This window comes from Castor canadensis, chromosome 14 (assembly GCF_047511655.1).
Source record: "Castor canadensis chromosome 14, mCasCan1.hap1v2, whole genome shotgun sequence".
Taxonomy (NCBI): Eukaryota; Metazoa; Chordata; class Mammalia; order Rodentia; family Castoridae; genus Castor; species Castor canadensis.
Window position 1 is genome coordinate 95,442,153 of NC_133399.1, and position 19,951 is coordinate 95,462,103.

The 19,951-nt window shown below is 38.3% G+C and overlaps 1 protein-coding gene across 4 annotated transcripts in view; it reads right to left on the minus strand.

Annotated features, from left to right (window-relative positions):
* Nucleotides 1-19,951, minus strand: part of Klhl2 (kelch like family member 2) — a 96,846-nt gene that overhangs the window by 23,092 nt on the left and 53,803 nt on the right. For all 4 annotated transcript variants that reach the window (XM_074055042.1, XM_074055041.1, XM_074055040.1 and 1 more), the window contains one exon: nt 14,593-14,755. In XM_074055042.1, coding sequence (XP_073911143.1) covers nt 14,593-14,755 — 163 coding nt within the window. The remainder of the gene's footprint in view (nt 1-14,592; nt 14,756-19,951) is intronic.

Sequence of the window (19,951 nt, forward strand, 5' to 3'; positions counted from 1 at the left end):
AGGTTCCTACTATGTAGTGTAGGCTGGCCTAAAACTCATGTAGTCCAGGGATTATAGACTTGAGCCATGTCTCCCAGCTTCAGAAACATTTCCTAACTTAATCTAACCTAAGAATGAAAACACAAACTTCCTCTGAGCAAGGACTACCATCCACAAACTCAGAGATCCTCCAGAAAGTATCCTGAGTATTTTGCTTCTACCCCAGCACAGCAGCAGCACAGATAGGAAGGCTGTCATGATGGACACTCACTCAGCTGAGTCACTCCTGTTTATGACATTTCAAAATTAAACATCCTTACATGGTGAAGACACTATTGGTATTAAAATTGGTAAAACCTTCTGATCACATAAATCATAAAGTACATGGTGTTCTAAATCCACGCACTTGAATGTATTATGTAAAACATCACAAGATGCTAGGACACTATGAAGGAAAAAAAACTCTGAAAAGCACACTAAACTAAAAAAAAAAAACTTAAATGCTGGTCAATCTGAATATGTGACAGACATTTAAAAATGGTTTATCATGTAGATAATTCTGAATTCTATAGAAGCAATTTATTTGGACATAAAATAATTGTGCATCCCAGTCTCTCCCTGAAACTAGTAAGATCAGAAGTTTAAAAAATACTTAAAAACAACTTTTCTTGATTTCACAAATATATTCACTCTTCCCAAAGAGAAAAAGCTCTATTATATAATTATCTAAAAATTTATTATCTAAAAATTTACAAAGGACTAATCTTTGCCAAACTAGCCTTCCTGTAAACCCATCTCTCACTCATGAAGTCTGAGTGCCCAGGAGATTGTGGTGGTTTGGGCTTTGCAGTCTAACATAGGAAGTTTGAATCCTGCTCTGCCATGTACTAGCTTGTATGACCTTAGCAATTATGTGATTTCTCTAAACCCTGATTTTCACATCTTTAAGGGATGATAATATCTTCCCTAACAAGAATGCTATGAGGATGAAATACCCTAATGGCTTAGAAAGCACCCAGGACTGTGTCTGGTTGAGAATAAGGACTCATTCACTTAGTGCTTAATATTGTCATCTCTAAGTTCTAAGAGTAAAAATTTGCTAGAAAAGCTAGGTTATTTTCTAGGTATTCACAATTAACTATATTCTAATAGCATATATTTAAAACATTTTTCTAAGGTGAAATAACAGATCCATTTCAAATAATGTATTTCAAAATACCATGAGAAGGATTAATTGGTTTCCCCTTGAGAGCATTTAAAAAATCCAATGTGCAAATTTTCAAAACCCTCATTAGTAAGTATCCACTTTATAAAAGGTTGAACACAGGATGACTTAAAAACAATAAGCAGCTCTAGAGTAATTGTAAAATCACTGGATTTACAGATATAAAGTCTTTTTTTGAAATTCAAAGTATTGGGTAAGCAAAGTATTAAACCAAAACAAATGTGAAAGTGAAGATAAAAAAATTAACAACAACAACAACAACAGCAATGGAACAGAAGAATAGAGAACTCAGTAAAAGTCCCACACAAGTGATCTTCGATACAGAAGCAAAGGGCTGGGGGTGTGGCTTGAGTGGTAGTATACTCACCTAGAATACATTCAGCCCTGAGTTCAATTCCTGGTACCACCATAAAAGACAAGCAAACAAATGACAACAACAACAACCCCCAAGAAGTAAGATAAACTCAATAGAGAAAGGTGAGTCTTTTTGACAAATGATGTTTAAACTGCACATTATATGCAAAATAATCTCGACAGAGACCTTATTTTTCCAAAAATGTTCATTGAAAATGGATCACAGATCTACATGTTAAACACAAACTATAAAACTCCTAGAAGACAACACAACAGAAAAACCTAACAGAGCTTGGATCTGGTGATAACTTTTCTTTTTTTGTTGTTGTTTTGGTTTTGGGTTTTTTTGGGGGGTACTGAGGCTTGAACTCAAATCTTTTCTTATGTAACACTGAAAGTATGAAAGAAAAAAAGTTAGTAAGCTGGACATCATTATAACTAAAAAACTACTCCCCAAAAGACACTTTAAAGACAGTAAACTGAGGCTGGCCATGATGGTACGTGTAAGCCCAGCATGTGGAAGGCTGAGGCAGGAGAGATGTGAGTTCAAGATCAGCCTCGGCTATACAGTAATATCCTTTCTCAAAAACAAAACAAACAAACAAACAAAAAACGGGGCTGGTGGAGCGGCTCAAGTGGTAGAGTATCTACCTAGAAAGTATGAGGCCCTGAATTCAAACCCCAGGACTGCCACAAGAAAAAAAAAAAGGCGGGGGTGGGTGAAGAAGGGACAAAAAGATAAGCCAGACTGGTACAAAAATCTTTGCAAAGCACATATCTTATAAAAATATAAAGAACTCTTAAAATTGAACAATAAGATAAATAAGCCAATTTGAAAATGGGCAAAGATCTGAATAGATACTTCATCAAAGAGGATAAAAAGATGGAAAATAAGCACACAAAAAGATACTAAACCTTTTCTGCAATCACAGAAGTGTACACATCTAAAAAAAAGAATTTGCATGTCTATTAATACTCCTAAAAACCAAAAACACTGACAACACCAAGTACTGGATAAGATATCCAGCAACCAAAACTCATTCATTGCTGGCAAGTAAAGTTTTGGCAGTTTCTTCTAAAATCAAACGCACTCTTACTGTATGATCCAGAAATTGCACTCCTTGTCATTTATCTGAAAGAGCTGAATGCCTATGGCCAAACAAAAATGTGTACATGATGCCAGACACAGTGACACACACCTGTGATCCCAGCACTCAGGAGGCTAGGGCAGGAAAATCACAAGTGCAGTCCAACCTGAGCTACACAGTGAGTCTGTGTCTCAAAAAAAAAAAAAAATCTGCACACAAGTGTTTACAGCATCCATGAATATTAATTACACAAAACAGAATTATTATGTTATATCTAACTAAAACAGTATCAAACAGGCCCTCTTGGGGGGGCCTTCAGGTCATATATACCTATTCCAAAATTATCTCACAAGTCTCATCCAAAAATTACAAGGGACTAACCATAACTTTAAGATTACAAGTCTTACCTACCAAACATAGTCACTTGCTAGTTCCTGTAAGATGCTCACCCAATGATAGAGATCTATCGGTAAGACTCTACCATATAAGCCACACTCCCCAGCCCTTTTGTATTTTTGAGACAGGGTTTTGGCTAACTTTGCCTGGGCTGGTCTTGAATTCAAGATTCTCCTATTTCTCTCAGTAGCTGAGATCACAGACATGCACCAGCACACTTGGCGTGCCTAATCAACTTTCTATCAAAACAACTCATACAACATTTCTCTTTCCTAATACCAACCCAGCCTCTTTCCTGTGTTCTGCAGGTACACCAAGAGACCATCTAGTCTATATGCATATTTTGAGTTGTAATTTTATTCTTTATATATATTCTCAAATAAACTCTTCGCTTAGAGCTTCATCTTTCTCTCTCATACATAGTTTTTCATGATGACAAAGCTTTATTTATAATTGCCATTTTTTTCATTTTTATTAGGATATATTCGTTGCACGGGGGGGGGGGGGTTCCTTGTGACAATTTCGAATAGGCTTACACTGTACATTAGTTAGATCACCCCCACCATCTCTCCCCTACAATCCTTTCTCCATCCCACTTAAATCACTTGCAAGAGGTTTCATTGTTCTATTTCATATATGTATATGAAGTCTATCAACCATATTCCCTCACCTTCATCTCCTCCATTCACCCCCCCCCACAAGTACCCACAAACACACTGTACCTATTTCACAGTCCTGTCTTTCATTTTTATTTCCTAAGTCCAGGTTCAAAGGAGTTTCCCAATGTATCTCTGCTGTGAGTATACTTTGCTTTGGTCAGTTCAGCCCTTTCTGTTACTCTCCCTTACTCCTTCCTTCCCACCTCCATCATTCAGCAACTTTCAGTACATATAGTTATATCCTCTCCCCATAGATGTTATGTATTTCAATATTGTTGACTATCATTCTCCTTTCCCTTCCCTCCTCCCGAGTTCCACAGAGCAATTCCACCGTGACAAACATGTTCTACATGTAAGTTTGAGTATGATCATGTCTGTTATTGTGTATATGTTTATCTTTTGGATCTATCTTCCACATACAACAGAAAACATGTGGCCTTTGTCTGTCTGATCCTGGCTTACTTCACTTAACATGATGTCCTCCAATTACATCCATGAACCTCAAACCATGTGGTGCCATTCTTCCTTATGGCTGAATAAAATTCTATTGCATATATACACACCACAATTTCTTAATCCATTCATCAGTAAGGTATCTGGGTTGTTTCCATAGCTTGGCTACTGTGAATAGTGCTGCAATGAACATCAGTGTGCAACTGTCTCTATCGTATCTGGACTTACATTCCTTCAGATATATGCCCAGGAAAGGTATCATTGGATCCATTTGACAGTTCTAGTTTTAGTTTTTTAAGGAATTATAATTGCCAAAACTTTGAAGATATCCTTCAATAAAGATGTCCTTCAATAGCTGAATAGATAATCAAAGTACAGTAAAACCATACAATGAAATACTATTCAGCAATAGAAAGAAATGAGCTTTCCATCTATAAAAATTATGGAGGAACCTTAAGTCCATACTGCTAACTAAAAGAAGCCAATGTGAAAAGATTCTATTGTTCTAACAAGAAGATGCTCTGGAAAAGGCAAAACTATGGAAACAATAAAAAGATCAGTGGTTAACAGGGTCTGCCATAGGAGGAGAGAGAGATGAAGAGAGAAGTTTTAGAGCACGAAAGCCATTCTACTATGGTGGATATACACCATTACACATTTGAGAAATCTACAGAACGTACAATACAGTGAACCCTACTATAAGCTACAGACCTTGGTTAACAATTATATGTCGGTATGGCCTATCAGTTGCAACAAATATGCCATCTTAATGTAAGACACTAGTAACAGGAAACCGGTGGGGCAGGGAGACTGAGAGGTATATGGGAACTGACTTTTCCCTCAATTTTTCTGTAAACCTAAACCACTCTAAAAATAAAGCCTGCTAGTTAAAAATATTGCACTAGGGCTGGTGGAATGGCTCAAGTGGTAGAACACCTGCACAGCAAGTATGAGTCCTTGAGTTCCATCCCAAAACAATAATAATAACAATTATTATGATGATAATGATGCACTAATAATGTAACATGATTTTGTGATGAATTTGTGATTAAATCTGAAATTGATAAAAAGCCAAACTACAAAAAAATTCAAATAGTATTTGAAAAAATACAAAGTAAGGATTATACTTACATATCTACTTTACAGAGATGTCTAGTATATATGGTGTGACAGTACTTCAAAACATAGTTTGAAATTATCTTCTAATAGCATTACAGATTTTTTTAGGCCACCTTACAACTTCTTGCACATCTAAAAATATCATCCTACTATCTACTGACCTGACTAGAAGATTATACTCAAAAAAAAAATCTGAAAAGGAAAAAATAAGGAAATTTTTTCAACAGTTGAAGCAGTTTATTGAAAGATGAACATAAGTAAAACATAATATGCCAGGCTTGGTGGCATACACCTGTAATCTCAGCCCATCATCCCTGCACTAGGGAGGCTGAAGCAGGAGGACTGGGATCTTGTCCCAACAAAACAAAACACACACATAATGAATTTTTGTACTAATTTTTTTAAATATTGAGGAATAAATTCATGCTAATGAAAATCTGACAAATAAAATATAAACTTTAAAGTATTTATGTATAGGAATTCAGAAATTCAAAAAGAAAATACATAGTACCTACTGAACAGAAGCCATGTGTGTCTGTCTGTCTGTCTTTAAAGCATAACTTCCTACCAATAGTAATGAGTAAAGTTTTGAGTCTGGTTTTCAAAAACCTTGAAAGTAACATGAATTTGGCATGACTAGTAATAGCAATTCTCAACTTCCAGACATATACATTTAAATTGCTAAGTACAAAAAGCAACTGAAAACATGTCTGGATAGAAAATGGTTCATAGGAACTCTGTGGGAAGAAAGTTGAGGGTTATTGCTGCTTACCTGTTCTTTTTTATGTTCTTGATCAAACCACCATTTATGTCCCTAGTGCTTAGTTCATGACATTAAATGCAAGTCTTGTATTACCACCACCGATAAAAATAATATGACTGAACATTTTTCCTCTAGTTTCAAGCCACAAAATCATGGAGATAAATAAAGCTTTTTTACAAAACTGAAAACCAGTGAACTCTACCACAAAAAAGTGGGCTATTTCATACTGCTGGCAAGAGGATAAATTAGCACATGTACTACGGAGAGACATTTTGAAATCCCAGGCTACAAATATAGTTGGCCACTTATGAAGTGACTATGAAATAATGCACTCTAAGTTATCCACAGTAGCAATTTTTTTTTGGGGAGGGTTGGTGGTACTAGGAATAAAACCTACGCCAATGGCCCTGTGTTTAATAATTACAAGAAAGAGCTCATCAGTAGGCATTTTTAAAACGTGTACTTTTATGATGGGATATCCTGCATCTATTAAAAACAAACAAGGAAGCACGTGAAATAAAAACAGCTTTAGGAAATATTGTTAGGTAGATAAAAACAAAGCAGAAGCCAGTGTATACAGGATATTAGCTACTTCTTGTGTAAGCCGGGAGACACTACACAGGAAAGAGAAAAGCAATTTTCATGGAACAGAAGAAAATATTTATAATCATATATTTGATAAGGAGTTAACATCTAGAAAATAAAAAATTTCTTCAACACAAAACACAAATAGTTCAAAAAACGAACAAAGGACTTGTGAATACACACTGTTCCAAAGATGATTCAGAAATGGCCAACACACACATGAAAAGACATGTAACACCCCTTATGAGAGAAATGCAAATCAAAATCACAATGAGGTATCATTTCACGTAGACCAGGAATAAATGAATCAGAAAATAACAAGTCTCGGCAAAGATGTGGAGAAAGTGTAACCTCTGTGCACAGCCGGGGAGATGGGAAAGGATACAACTACTGTGGAAAACAGTATGGCAGTTCCTCAAAATACGCTGGGAGTAGAGGTGCACTTATGTAATCCCAGCACTCAGAAGGCTAAAACAGGAGGATAGCGAGTTCTGCATCAGCTTGGGCTACACAGCAAGACCCTGTCTCAAAAACAAACACAAAAGTAGAGCTCCCGTATGATCCAGCAGTCCAAACTACAGATATACATCCTAAAGAACTAAAGTGGGGTCTTGAGAAACAGTGCATACCCATGCTAACAGCAGCACTACTCACAACAGGCAAAAGGCAGAAGCAACCCAAATGCCCGCGGATAAATGAATAAATGAATAAATGAAACTGATACATACACACAATGGAATACAGTCAGCCTTAAAAAAGGAAAGGAAACTTGGTAACATACTGCAACATGGATGGGGTTTGAGGACATCCTGCTAAGTGTAGTGAACTAGTCACAAAAAGACAAATACTGTGTGACTGCACTAACAGGGGATGTCTAAAGGAGTCAAATTCACAGAAAAACAAATAGAAACGCGTTTGCCCGGGACTGAGGGAGGGTGAAAGGGAGTTGTCCAAGAGCATGGAGTTCTGGATATGTGTTTCACAGCAATGTGAATGTGCAACACACTTGACACTACTGAACTTAAAAGTTGAAAGTGGCAAATTTTTTATGTAAGTATCACATTTTTTCAAAAAGATTTTAATCATGGGATACATTAGTGATTAAAATTACACACACACACACCCTTAGCTTCCTTCCCCAGTGAGAAAGGAAATTTGCAGTTCATTTTATTATCTGGACAGCAGTGGACAAGGACCACTTGGTTCACCCTCCCCACACTTTGGTTTACTACCCTCCCCACTGTCCAACCTTGCTGGGCTTCACACCAAATTTGTACAAAGAAGATCTCAACTCTAAAGTGTGATGTATGCTCATATCTTTTACCCGTTATCACACAGCCTCTGGCTCACACTTTCCCTGAAATTGTTGTAAAAGGCCTTTTCCTTGAGATTAGTTCTTCTCAATCCCTCTGCAGGGTTTGATGCTCTCTCTCCTGGTTGAATTCTATAATACCGTCTGGGTTGCACTCCCAGCTCCTTTAAACACAGATCCACCCTCTCACTGTGCAACGCAACCAGCATCATACACAAGTAGTCTTCTGGACCCTCGTGTTATTTACCACTTTCGAACACTGACCCTGACCTATTCTGAGCTCTGTGGTCTGACTTTTTTCATCATTGTGCATTTTCCCACTGATGGCTTTGCTTCATTCTTGGACTGATGCTTGACAAAAAACTCTCCGGCTGTGACTTTTGGATTTCTGCTCAAAATAAATCTTCTTCCTCTGGCCAAGTTGTTGTTGGCTGTTGCGACACATCTTTCTCAGTATGAGAAACACTATAATTCACTGCTGCTTCTCCCTCAAGCAATCAAGACTAAGGCCAAGCCTTATACCCCGGTTTCAGTGCCTTACTCTAGACTAAAATGTGTTTCCTCAGTGTCTTGGTGACTCTACTGTCCACTGCTTCCAAGGATGAATGAAATCTCAGTTATAATTGTTCCTCCCTATCTTTTTTTATTAAGACAAAACCCCATAAAATTTACCTTAACCATTTTCAAATTTGGTAGCATTAAGTATACGCACACAGTTGTGAAATGGATCATCTTGCAAATGATCCACCTTCTCTTTAATCCTTGGAATGAACTGATTCTTTTTCTCAATAATGCTACAGAAATCCTAAAATTTAGTGGTGTAAGGAAATCTAAAAGGTCACCTGAAACAACTTTTATAATATGTATGAGTCATCTACAAATTCTCCATAATAAATGGTTATCTGGCTAGTTTGCACACATCAACAGAAAGCAAGACAGTCACATCATCCCTGAGCACTTAGTATTAGACATGTTTTATGTTACACTTTCTCCCTTTTATTTTATAACATTGATGCTACTTCCGCCTATCATAGTCAATAAAACAAGATTAATTTCTTGCGAAGATCCTTCAAAATTTCACAAACAGCGTATTTTCCTAAATATTCCTTCCACGCCTACATACTGCTAAGTCTTTTGGAAATCCCTTGTGCAATATGGTTTGCAGTCTTTATTAGTATCCTAGCTATGAATTTGGTCAATTAGCAGCCTCACTCCAAACAGGGAATCTGAAATGAACTCAATGTCATAGCTGTTGTATTTTAAATCTACAAATGTCCCCTGCTGGGCCCTGATGGCACACACCTGTAATCCTAGCTACTCAGGAGGCAGAGATCAGGATGATACCAGTTCAAAGCCAGCCTGGGCAAATAGTTCCTGAGACCCCCTCCACCCATCTAAAAAAAAAAATTCATAAAAAAGGGCTGGTGGAGTGGCTCAAGTGGTAAGAGCATCTACCTAGCAAGCACAAGTTCAAACCCAGTGCAGCAATAAACAAACAAACGTGTCCCCTGAAAGTTCATGTGTTAAAGGCTTTGTCCTCAGCTGGTGGCACTATTGAGAAGTGACTGGGTTATAAGGGTGCCAGCCTCATCAACAGTCCAGGCACAGTGGCTCACATCTGTAATCCCAACTAATTGGAGACAGAGATTGGGAGGAGCTCACCCTAGGCAAAAAGTTAGAGAGACCCTCATCTCAACCAATGACCTGGGTGTGGTGGTACACATCTGCCATTCCAGCTAATTGGAAGGCTTAAATATAAAGTCTGGACTCAAGGCCTCTCCAGGCAAAAAAAATGCAAGACCCTATTCAAAAATAAAGCAAAAAGGGCTGGCGGAGTGGCTCAAGTGATAAAGTGCCTACCTAGCAAGCATGAGGCCCTCAGTTCAAACCCCAGTACTGCCAAAAATAACAACAAAATAATCTATTCGTGAGTTCATAGCTGATTGGACTAACAGGAGGCAGGGCCTGGATGGAGGAAGTAGGTCACTGAAGTGTGCCTTTGAGGCACATGTTGTCCATGGAGTCTTCCTCTGTCTCTCTGCTTTCCGCCCACCATGTTCTTTCAACATGCTGTCTACCTCACCACGCACTGGCACAGAAACAACAATGCCAAAAGACTATGGACTGAAAGCTCTAAAACTGTGAGCCAAAAGGGTGTTCTATGACAGAGATGAACAACTAACAAATGCAATGGCTACAGTCTAACCTGGGCAGGACACACAGGGACAATCCTTTTACCTCTTCCTAGACATCAATGAATTACTGATTCTTGCTGAATGTCAACTATTAACTAAAGCCCAAACATCTCTGGATTAGCTTGACCACTGTGAGCCTAATCCTTGTCACAAAATTCTTCCTGCTTCTTAGTAGGGTACAGTAAAAACTGGCAGCTATTGCACAATGGCAATATATATGCACACAGTAAGATACTTGCAAAGAAGTCACCAAAAATGTAATGCTAAAGAGCAGGCTTCCTCAGAGTTTAGTCTCTTTCCTCTGCTCATATGCATGGTTTATTTACCATATCTACAAACTTGCTTCACTTATCACCTCTAGTTCTCTTTGTTACCAATCTCAACTGCTGTTTCCAATCTGTTTGCCCACATAGTAGCAAATCCCTGTTTACAACACACAGCCTCATTGTGACATTGATAATTTGCCTTTAGTAGTTTATAATTGGCCACTGAATAAAGCCTAAGTATCTATACTGGCATTTATTAATAGATCAATTCCTTCTCTGAGCAAATAACATAAATGCAAGAAAGCATTAATTTCTAGTCATGTAGACTATGCCATTAATATGTTTTATATATGTGCATATATATATATCACACATACACACTGCATATGTACAATATGCATACATAGTCTATCATACGTGTATATGCATGTAAGGATTTACCTTCACTCACTAACACAGTTAAGCTTTTATGTTTGCTTCTCTCCAGCAAATAAAATAGGCTAACTAATAAAAAAGAAAGACAATCCCTAGCATTTGTCACACCATGCCAACAAAGCTCATCAAGTCAGGTTTTTCATCCAAAATAAGTGCAGTGAAATCAGCAATGTAAGCCCAAAAATCTTACTTGTTCTATTGTGTACTATGCAATTAGGTAAAGAGTACCACCTGTATTTGATCTCTAAATATCAGGCACCTTTTCGGGAAAACTACATTCCAGAAGGAATTCCTGTGTTTTACCTAATGTAGAATCCCATCTGAAAAGTGATAAATACATAAGGAACAAAACAGTATCTCAGATCTACAAACCTTTTTCTACCCCTAACAGACAAAGTGCTTTGGGGAAAATATTGTATTTTTTAATTAATAAAATTCTTTAATTAATAAAATTAAGTGTTAGGGTAATATTCTTTAATTAATAAAATTAAGTGTTATGGTACGTAATTTTAAGGATTCTTAAATTCTCAATACCATTAATCTCTAGGGGAAAATTTGACATGTATATCTCCACCAGTTCTATCAGTACAATTCGGTGAAACCTGAAAACAGCTAACTCATCTGTCAACAAAGCACAGCAAGTATTACATGCAGACTACTAAGACATAAACAAAGACCATAATGAATGTAAAATATGAAAATTATCATTTTTAAGAAGTGTCATTCAAGGAGGGTGAAAGAAGACTGTGAGGGGGGTTGAATATGATTGAAGAACTTTATACACATATATGAAAACAGAATGAAACCCATTAAAAATTATTCTAAGAAAGGGACAGAAAGGATAAGAAAGAGCAATAGAGGGGAGAATTTAATCAAAGTATATTATATGCATGTACAGAAATACCACAATGAACCCTTCTGTACAATTAATACACTAATTTTAAAAGGGAAGAAAGTGTTATTCAAGTCAGTTAAGTGCTGTGCATCACATGCTTTCACTATTCTCCAAAGAAGAGAACCGTGTCAATAAATTAACACTGCAATAGACCCTTGAATAATCAGCAACTATTCTCTAGTATGCAAAATCACACAGTCAAGGCTGGTAATACCATTATTAAAACCACTCAACACAAGTTTCTTTCAAGAGGGCAGCATTCAAATCATGGGACATTCTGACAGATGTTTACCCTAAGCAGTGATTGCTAGCCTAAATTATAAAAAGGTGAACAAATAATTGAAGGAATATTTTTACAGAAGAAAATCTTTTACGAATCACTTTTACAGAGATTAAGACATATAATACATATGACTGTACTACAACCTACTTACAAGCAAGAGTAAAAGCTATCACCCATAGCAGATTTGAGCAATGCTAGGCACAGCATAGAGGGTAGCTTTGAAAGGACTGATTATTGGGTCTGAGCTGAACAGCCAAGAGTTGTCTGGCAGAAATGGGATCAGAGGCCACAGAATTATGAAGAAAAACAAGAGGATGAGAAGGCAGGAATACAGTCAGCACAAAAGCTGAGATCCAGGAGTTTCAAATACCAACAAAGTCCAACATGCTCTGGAATTGTGGTCTGAGATGATAAATGAGTTTAGAGGACAGATGATAATCCCAAGGAAGGATGCAGTGGGGTCTCAAAAGGGGAAGAATATAGAATTTCCGAGCTGCTGATAGCAGGAGAAATAAGCGATGGGGAAAGGTGGAAATACATTGCCTGGAGGCCAAGAGAGAAAGTGCTGCAGAGAGTATACGGCAAACAACAGCCAGCCAGAGCAGAGCTGAGGTTAGTGACAGAGAACAGTCTGGAAGTGAATCTTCTACTCGCCTACAGGAGGGAGGGAGTCACCTTAATGACGTCTGCCCCAACATGTAGTTTGTGGGGAGAAAGCAAAGTTTCACTTAAGACAAAGGGAGAGAGAACACACATGAAAACAGCTGTCCCTAAAAAAGTCTGACTGTCTTATAGACATAGTGGGAACACAGCAGGACAGTACGGTGCCTGGGGAACTATAAGTTACCAACTTGGAGGCCAGGAATGTGTACAAGGTAACATGGTTAAGAGCAAGAAGCAGATGGGAAACAAACTGGAACACATCATGGCTGAGACGAGGACTTCTTTGCAGGTGTTCTATCACTGAGGAATGCTGAGTGCTCGCTTACCAGACCCAGAATTTTAGGTCCAACACTGGCTTGAAAACACTACTGCATATTTCCCCAAAGGCCAGTCAGAACTGGAATTAAGTAGTTTCTCAAATTTTCAGAATGGGAAATGGAAGGTATAGGAGTAACTAAGAATCTAGAATTATTTTTTTCTCTTGAATTTGCTTGAAACTCTTGAAATTCAACCACTGGCAAGTCTTATCAACAAGGAAGGCTAAATGAAATTCATGTTTCGATTTACAATTAGAATCTAATTCCAGTGCTCGGTGACAATCCTAGCACTTGGAAGGCTGAGGCAGGACGATCATGAGTCTGAAGTCAGCTTGAACTACACAGGGAGACCCTGTCCAAAAAAAAAAAAAAGGGAGGAGGTAGAGAAATCGGGTAGGAGGGTGAATAGAATTGAAACACTGTGTACAAGTGTATATAAATGGAAAAACGAAACCTGTCAAAACTATTCCAGGAACTGGGGGGCCAGAGATGGGGGTATAAGGGAGAATGATAGAGGGGTAAATTCAAGTATGACATATTTGACATATTGTAAAAATTTTTGAAAATGCCACAATGTATTCCTACCCAGTACAATAAAAATATTAATTAATTAAATTTTTTTTTAAAACATGGTAGAATGTCTGCCTAGCAAGTTTAAAGGTCTGAGTTCAAACCCTACTACGCACACACACACATACACAAAAAATTTCAAAAGTCTCTTGTTTTTAAATTTTGTTGAGACTGTCCTGGAACTCGCTGTGTAATCCCTGGCTCTTAGGCAATCTTTGACTATTGAATCTCACACACCCAGGCCAACAGTATGGCAAGCGATAGGGGATTGTAACTTCCACCAGGTTTGTCTTCCAGAAAGATGATTTTCAAAACTGGCAAGTTCCTAGTTATGACTTCTAATATATACTTTTAAATGTTTATAAACTCAAAGAAAAACAAATTAAGGGTCACCTTTGTGAACTCTTGCTGATCCAAAGAACCAATACCCACCTCTCCTGCCCAGCTGCAGGTGGGGGCTGAGGACCTGCACAGCAGCCACAGGGCTGGCTCCCTCTGCCCAGAGCGGAGGCTGGACGACCCTGGCAACCAGGCCTAAGGAGATAGCTGCCCATTCTTGGAACCTACTTTCTACTCCACCGAGAAACAGCTACATCTCACTATTTCAAAGATTTTTAAGCCACAAAACTGCTTCCATGGATGCAAGTAAAAAAGGTATTTAAAAAGAAAAAAGACAAAACAAATTTCACATGTGTACATTTTCTCATCTGCCTACTCACTTGATGATTTGAAAGAAAAGTACATAGATTCAAAACTATTTTATAATTCAGTCTCAATAGCAACTTTTAGGTTTTTGTTTGTTTTTGTGGTACTGGGAGCTGAACTCAGACCCTTGTGCTTGCTCAACACGAATATAGCTGCTTTTAAGGACAGATTTTTATGAGTGCTACCATTATAAGATTTTAAGTGTATTTTGTCGAAGTCTGGCTCCAGAAACATAATGTGACTTTCCAGAAACCACCGCAGAATCAGACTGGAGCCCAAGAGTTCAGGATTCCCCCAGCTTCAGGCTCAGCCCAGGTCTATTCCACTTGCCTGCGTAGGTGTTGGCCTTATTCAGGAGGTCTGTGCAGGCGTGCATATCAGCGAAAGCCCGGATTCCTAAGCAATTGACAGGGTGAAGCTGGGACTCCAAAAATTCACAGCAAGTCTTCTTCACATCCTGCAACTGCAACAGGCCAGCTGCTGGGAGAAGTACCTGCAACACACAAGTGAACATGCTTAGACAGCTGGCTGGGAGGACACTGTCTACAAACTGCTTCTCCACAGGGTGCAAGAGGTCAAGCCACAGCTCATGGTCACACCCAACTACTCTGAAAAGATGCTGATGCCTCTTCTCAGTCGCCACAATTTCCATGGTCTTTCTATTCATATGGGTATGAGAGATAGCCGATCATATTATATCAATGGTTTGTTTGGTGGGTGTAAGCTGTATGTTTCCTTGAATTTTAAAAACACAAACTAGGGTGCTAGAGGGTGCTATGGCTCAATGAAAACGATTTTGTTCCTTGAGTGCAAACAGTGATGAGTTTTGGGGTGTGTTTCTGGGGTGGACCCAAAGAAATACACACCACAACAAAGCCACGTTTTGTGGAAGGCCCATTCTTTCACTGTCTGACTACAGCAACACACTGCGCTCCTTGGGGAGACAAAATTTAAATTCAACATGAATCTCTAACTATAAGCATTTTCTCTGGAATGTAATATATGTGCTAAAAAGGAAAGCATAAAAGGTAACTGCCTAATAACTTTTAAATTTGTATTTGAGTAACTGAGCAATTTTATATTAATTATAAGTTATTCTGTGTGATTTAACTATCATCTTCACTATAAATACTATAGCCAACACTTCAGTTCCTTTTCAAATAGGTCAATACATCTTTGTAAGGTCTCCCTTAAGTGAATTAGGATGTATTTTATTAAGGACCATATTTGAAAATAAAACTGGGACAAAATCTTCATTTACAGAGTTACTGAATCTCTGCTATTCCTATAAGGGCCAAAAAATCAACTATTAGAAAAACAGTCAATTTTAGAAAATTGTTTTTAACATAGAAAACAATCTTCTGAGTTCCTTTAGGAATTACTTTATATACATTACACTGCAGCAGAGAATAATTATAGAACACAGTAGTTTATGAGTATCTTTTACAATTTTCATAAATCTAAGAAGATGTAAATTTTAAAAAGAAAAGAGCACTCTTGTTTTTCAATATCACAAACTACCCTTACATGAAGCACAGAAGCAATCGCTCTGGAATCTAGAGACTGTGTGTGTATGCACCTGTTGTACATAATCACACAGTAAACAGAATTAAAGACTAATAAGAGGGTGACTTTTTTGTGTTTTAGCCCAACTGTATCAGCTATTAGTTTTCTCTGAAAAAAAAGGGAAACAGCACTCAGAAATATGCCTTTTCCTTTTGAATGTAAAAACAAGAGAGAGTAAATAATGTGGTTACAGCCAAATCTTTTGCATAATATGTACACTGTGGTTCATTACGTGATGAGAATGTACCTCCATGGAAGGCTTTAATTTGTTGATAATTTTCAAATTGGAGGTTTTCCTGTGCCGGTTTAATTGAGCTCTGAAGCAATGTAAAGCCCATTCCGAGATGCTTAATGGGACAGCCATTTAATTCAGCAAATATATATAGTTTAAAGTGGCCTTTAATGTAATATTCACTCTAAAATTTATACAAGTAGTAACGATCACCCTCTAATAATCAGCATTTTCCCAGAGACGACACCAGTGCAGTTCGGCAGTGTTTAAACTGGGAATACAGAAACACAGGGAGGAAAAGTGGTTGCACGGAAACAGGCTTGCTCACACATTGTTGGTGGCAATGGGTTGTGAGTCAACTTCAACAAAGAACAACTTGTTTCAATCCAAATTACAAAATCCTCTGACTCAGCAACTTTAACCTGCAGATAAGCTAACATGTGCAAGATTCTCATTGCAGGGTTATTTTGAGTGATAGCAGAAGTAAACGCTTGAATCATAAGGAGATGGGCTACTAACTGTCATCATCCAATGGCATACTCTGTGATAGTCAAAAGAAGAAACCACACAAATGGGGGAGTTTCTAAGCTATACTCTTAAGTGAGAAAAATTAGTGATAGTATGTATTATGCTAACACACAAATATATACACTTACACATATATACAACCATCTAAGGAAACAACTAGAGCAGGCTTTATAAATTTTATTCATCCATTCATCCATCCACTTATTCATTTTTCAGTACTGGAAACTGAACTCAGTGCCTCAAACTTTTAAATTTTATTTTCCTTTCTCAATTTCAACTACACTGCTACACAGTCCAGATCTACCTTATCAGGAGACTGAAATTCATTAAAATTCTAGAATCTGGCCAGGCGCAGTGGCTCATACCTGTAATCCTAGCTATTCAGGAGGTAGATCACAGTCCAGGTTGGCCTAGGCAAAAATCTAAAACCCTATCTGAAAAAATAACTAAAATAACTAAACCAAAAAGGGGTAGGGTATGGCTCAAATGATACAGCACTTGCTTAGCAAGCCCTCAAGGCCCTGAGTTCAAATACCAGTACCACCAACATTTTTTTTTCTTTTTTATAGAATCGCAGATCTGGAATGGGCATAACAAGTCCTCCAGAGTAGAGATATAAAAAATTATGTCAACAGTGCACCACAAGGCTGGAAAGTCACCTACGTGATTTTTATGGATAGCAGTGATGAGTCAAATCTTTCCAGGCTTGGCAAACATAATAAACTAAGTGAGTCAAATGTGTAAAGAGGGTTTATTAGTATTTTTCTTTTGTCAATAAATGCTTCAGAAATGCCTCACTTTTTGTGATATAATTTTACAAGGATTGAACTGTAACATCTCATATTTATGTAATTAATTATACACAGCTTCAAAAACAAATACCGATTGGTCCAGCTTCATGTGCTATCTGGTGACCATCAGTCACGCATGCTGACCCCAACTATGAAGTTTATTTTGTGTATTTGCTAAATAGCCAGTTAGAACAAAACCAACAGAAGATGTTCAGATTTGAGATGAGCCATGTCCCATTATCCCATTATCTGAGACACTCAGACAGCTGGCAGCCCGTGAGCTATTTGCCTTGGGTCAAATCAAATCAAGCCTCCTAATTTGTCTGATGAATAAACCAAACTCTACAGAAGTTAAATGGCTTGTCCAAGTCACAGCCAGTCATGGGAAGCTGGGGACACAGCCAGAATTGACCAACTCTGGTTTACCATTTAATACCTTCAGCACCATCTCTAAGTGCAGAGTAGAACTGCTTGTATGATTTCTAAATCTCCATTATTCTTTACATCAGACTAATAAAAACAACAACCACTTCAACAAGACATTTTCATAGTTGCTTCCCTTATTAATTACCATGTTAGGCACAGAGCTTAGGACTTGGCAGTCCATGATACCTCATTATCCCCACTGTACAGAAATGGATGCAGAGGCTTGGAGAAGCAAGGTAAATCGTCTGAACTCATACCTGATCAGGCGGCATGTCCAGCCTGCTGTGTGAGCAGTGTCAGCCAAAATGGGAATAACTACTTCAGATGGTCCAGACACTGTGTTCATGCTTAAAAGTATAAACTTAAAATTACCTTCCATTTATTTCAATAATATAAACATTCATAAGTAAATGTATGTAAGCAAACAATGAGTCAATGTAGAGAAAAACATTAAACGTTTAATAGTATTCACAGTACAGAATATAGCAAAATCCTGAGGATGACACCCATGGAAATTTGGAAAATGCAGCTTTGTGAGGTACTGCTTTCAGTATCTGCTGTCACTCTGACTCCTGAGGCTTTCTGGACCAATGAAGAACAACAGGCTATAACCTGGGGCTATCATAACTCCACACCTTACTTTCTACTGAAATGGAGAATCTGTACACTGGTGGTAAAGTAGAAAGCACCGGTCAATGTAAAGACGCTTTTTTCTTAGGTGTTTTTTTGAGGCAAGGTCTCACTACATAGCTGAGACTGGCCTAGAACTCAGTATGTAACCCAGGCTAGCCCTAAACTTGATATCCTCCTGCCTCAGCCTCCCAAGTGCTGGAACTACAGGTGTGTACCACTATAGCCAGTTAAGAAATGATTTTGCTGGTTTTTTTGGGGGAGGGGCAGTACTAGGGATTGAACCCAGAACCTTGCACATGTTAAGTGCTTTCCTACTTGAGCCACACATCCAACCCCATTAGAGGTGATTTCCTAATTTGCTACAGAATGCAAAACTATCTTGGGCACTGTCACTAAAAAATGCAGCAAATCCACTGATGTTTCTAAAACTTATTTTTCGGAGCTTTTTGGAGCAAAGAACAGTGGGGATTTCGGTTTGTTTTTTGAGGGGTGAGGCCTCACGCACACTAGGCAAGCACTGCATCACTAAGCTGCATCCTCCATTCCAGTGATACTTCACATATGAAGTAGAATTACATTGATACAGTAAACTCCCAGCCACCTGCCATTTTATTTAATGGAAAATCTCATTTATTTATGCTCACTGGCATTAACCCTGAGATTACTGAACTAAACCTAAGGCACTCTAAGATCCTGCAATATATTCCATTCTAAAACATCAAAAGAAAGAGCAATTAAAGTTTGCTACGTATTTGAACATTAGTGATACAGTGTAAGAATTTAAAAGTGATTAAATCCCAAAGAGCATGGAGGGAGGACCACATTGTCAAAGCTTTTCTCTTGGTTTGAGAAGCTTTGGAGAAGTGTAAGGTAGGAGAAGGCTGCAGCTTTCTCCTTTAAGTCTATTCCAGCACCCCGAGCCTCTCCACTCACACCCTGGAGTTCTCACCACGGGCTTGTCCCTTTCAAATCACTACTAATCTCACTGCTTCATTTCATTTGCTTCACAGCACTGCCACCGTGGGAACTGAACTGCTGCCATGTATTTGCTCCCATGTTGACTGTCTGTCTCCCTGCTAAGTTCTGTGAAAGTAGGATCACATCTGTTTCATCCCCTGCTGTAGCCTCAGATCCTAGACGTACACCTAGGTGCCTAATAAATGAATCAATTTGAATGGAAATTAATGGAACTCCCATGGATAGTCATATTTTTAAAGAGATACAATTTTTGGATGTCTTTAGCCAGAATTTCACACTCTATTTCTAGGAATGCATCTGTATGAGACACTTCTTTGTATCCTACCTCAAATCCTCTCGGCCATATCTCCTGTTCCAGTCACTACTGCAGTGACCACGTTTAAGCAGACACTGCAAAGACGTAACAGATTGCACCACCCCAGCCTCCACCACTCCTCGGTCTGGCTTCATACCCAGAGGTTCAGTAATGCACGGGCCCTCACACCTGCACATCCAGAAGCATGGGGAATAATGTGGGACCACCCTCAATTAGTAA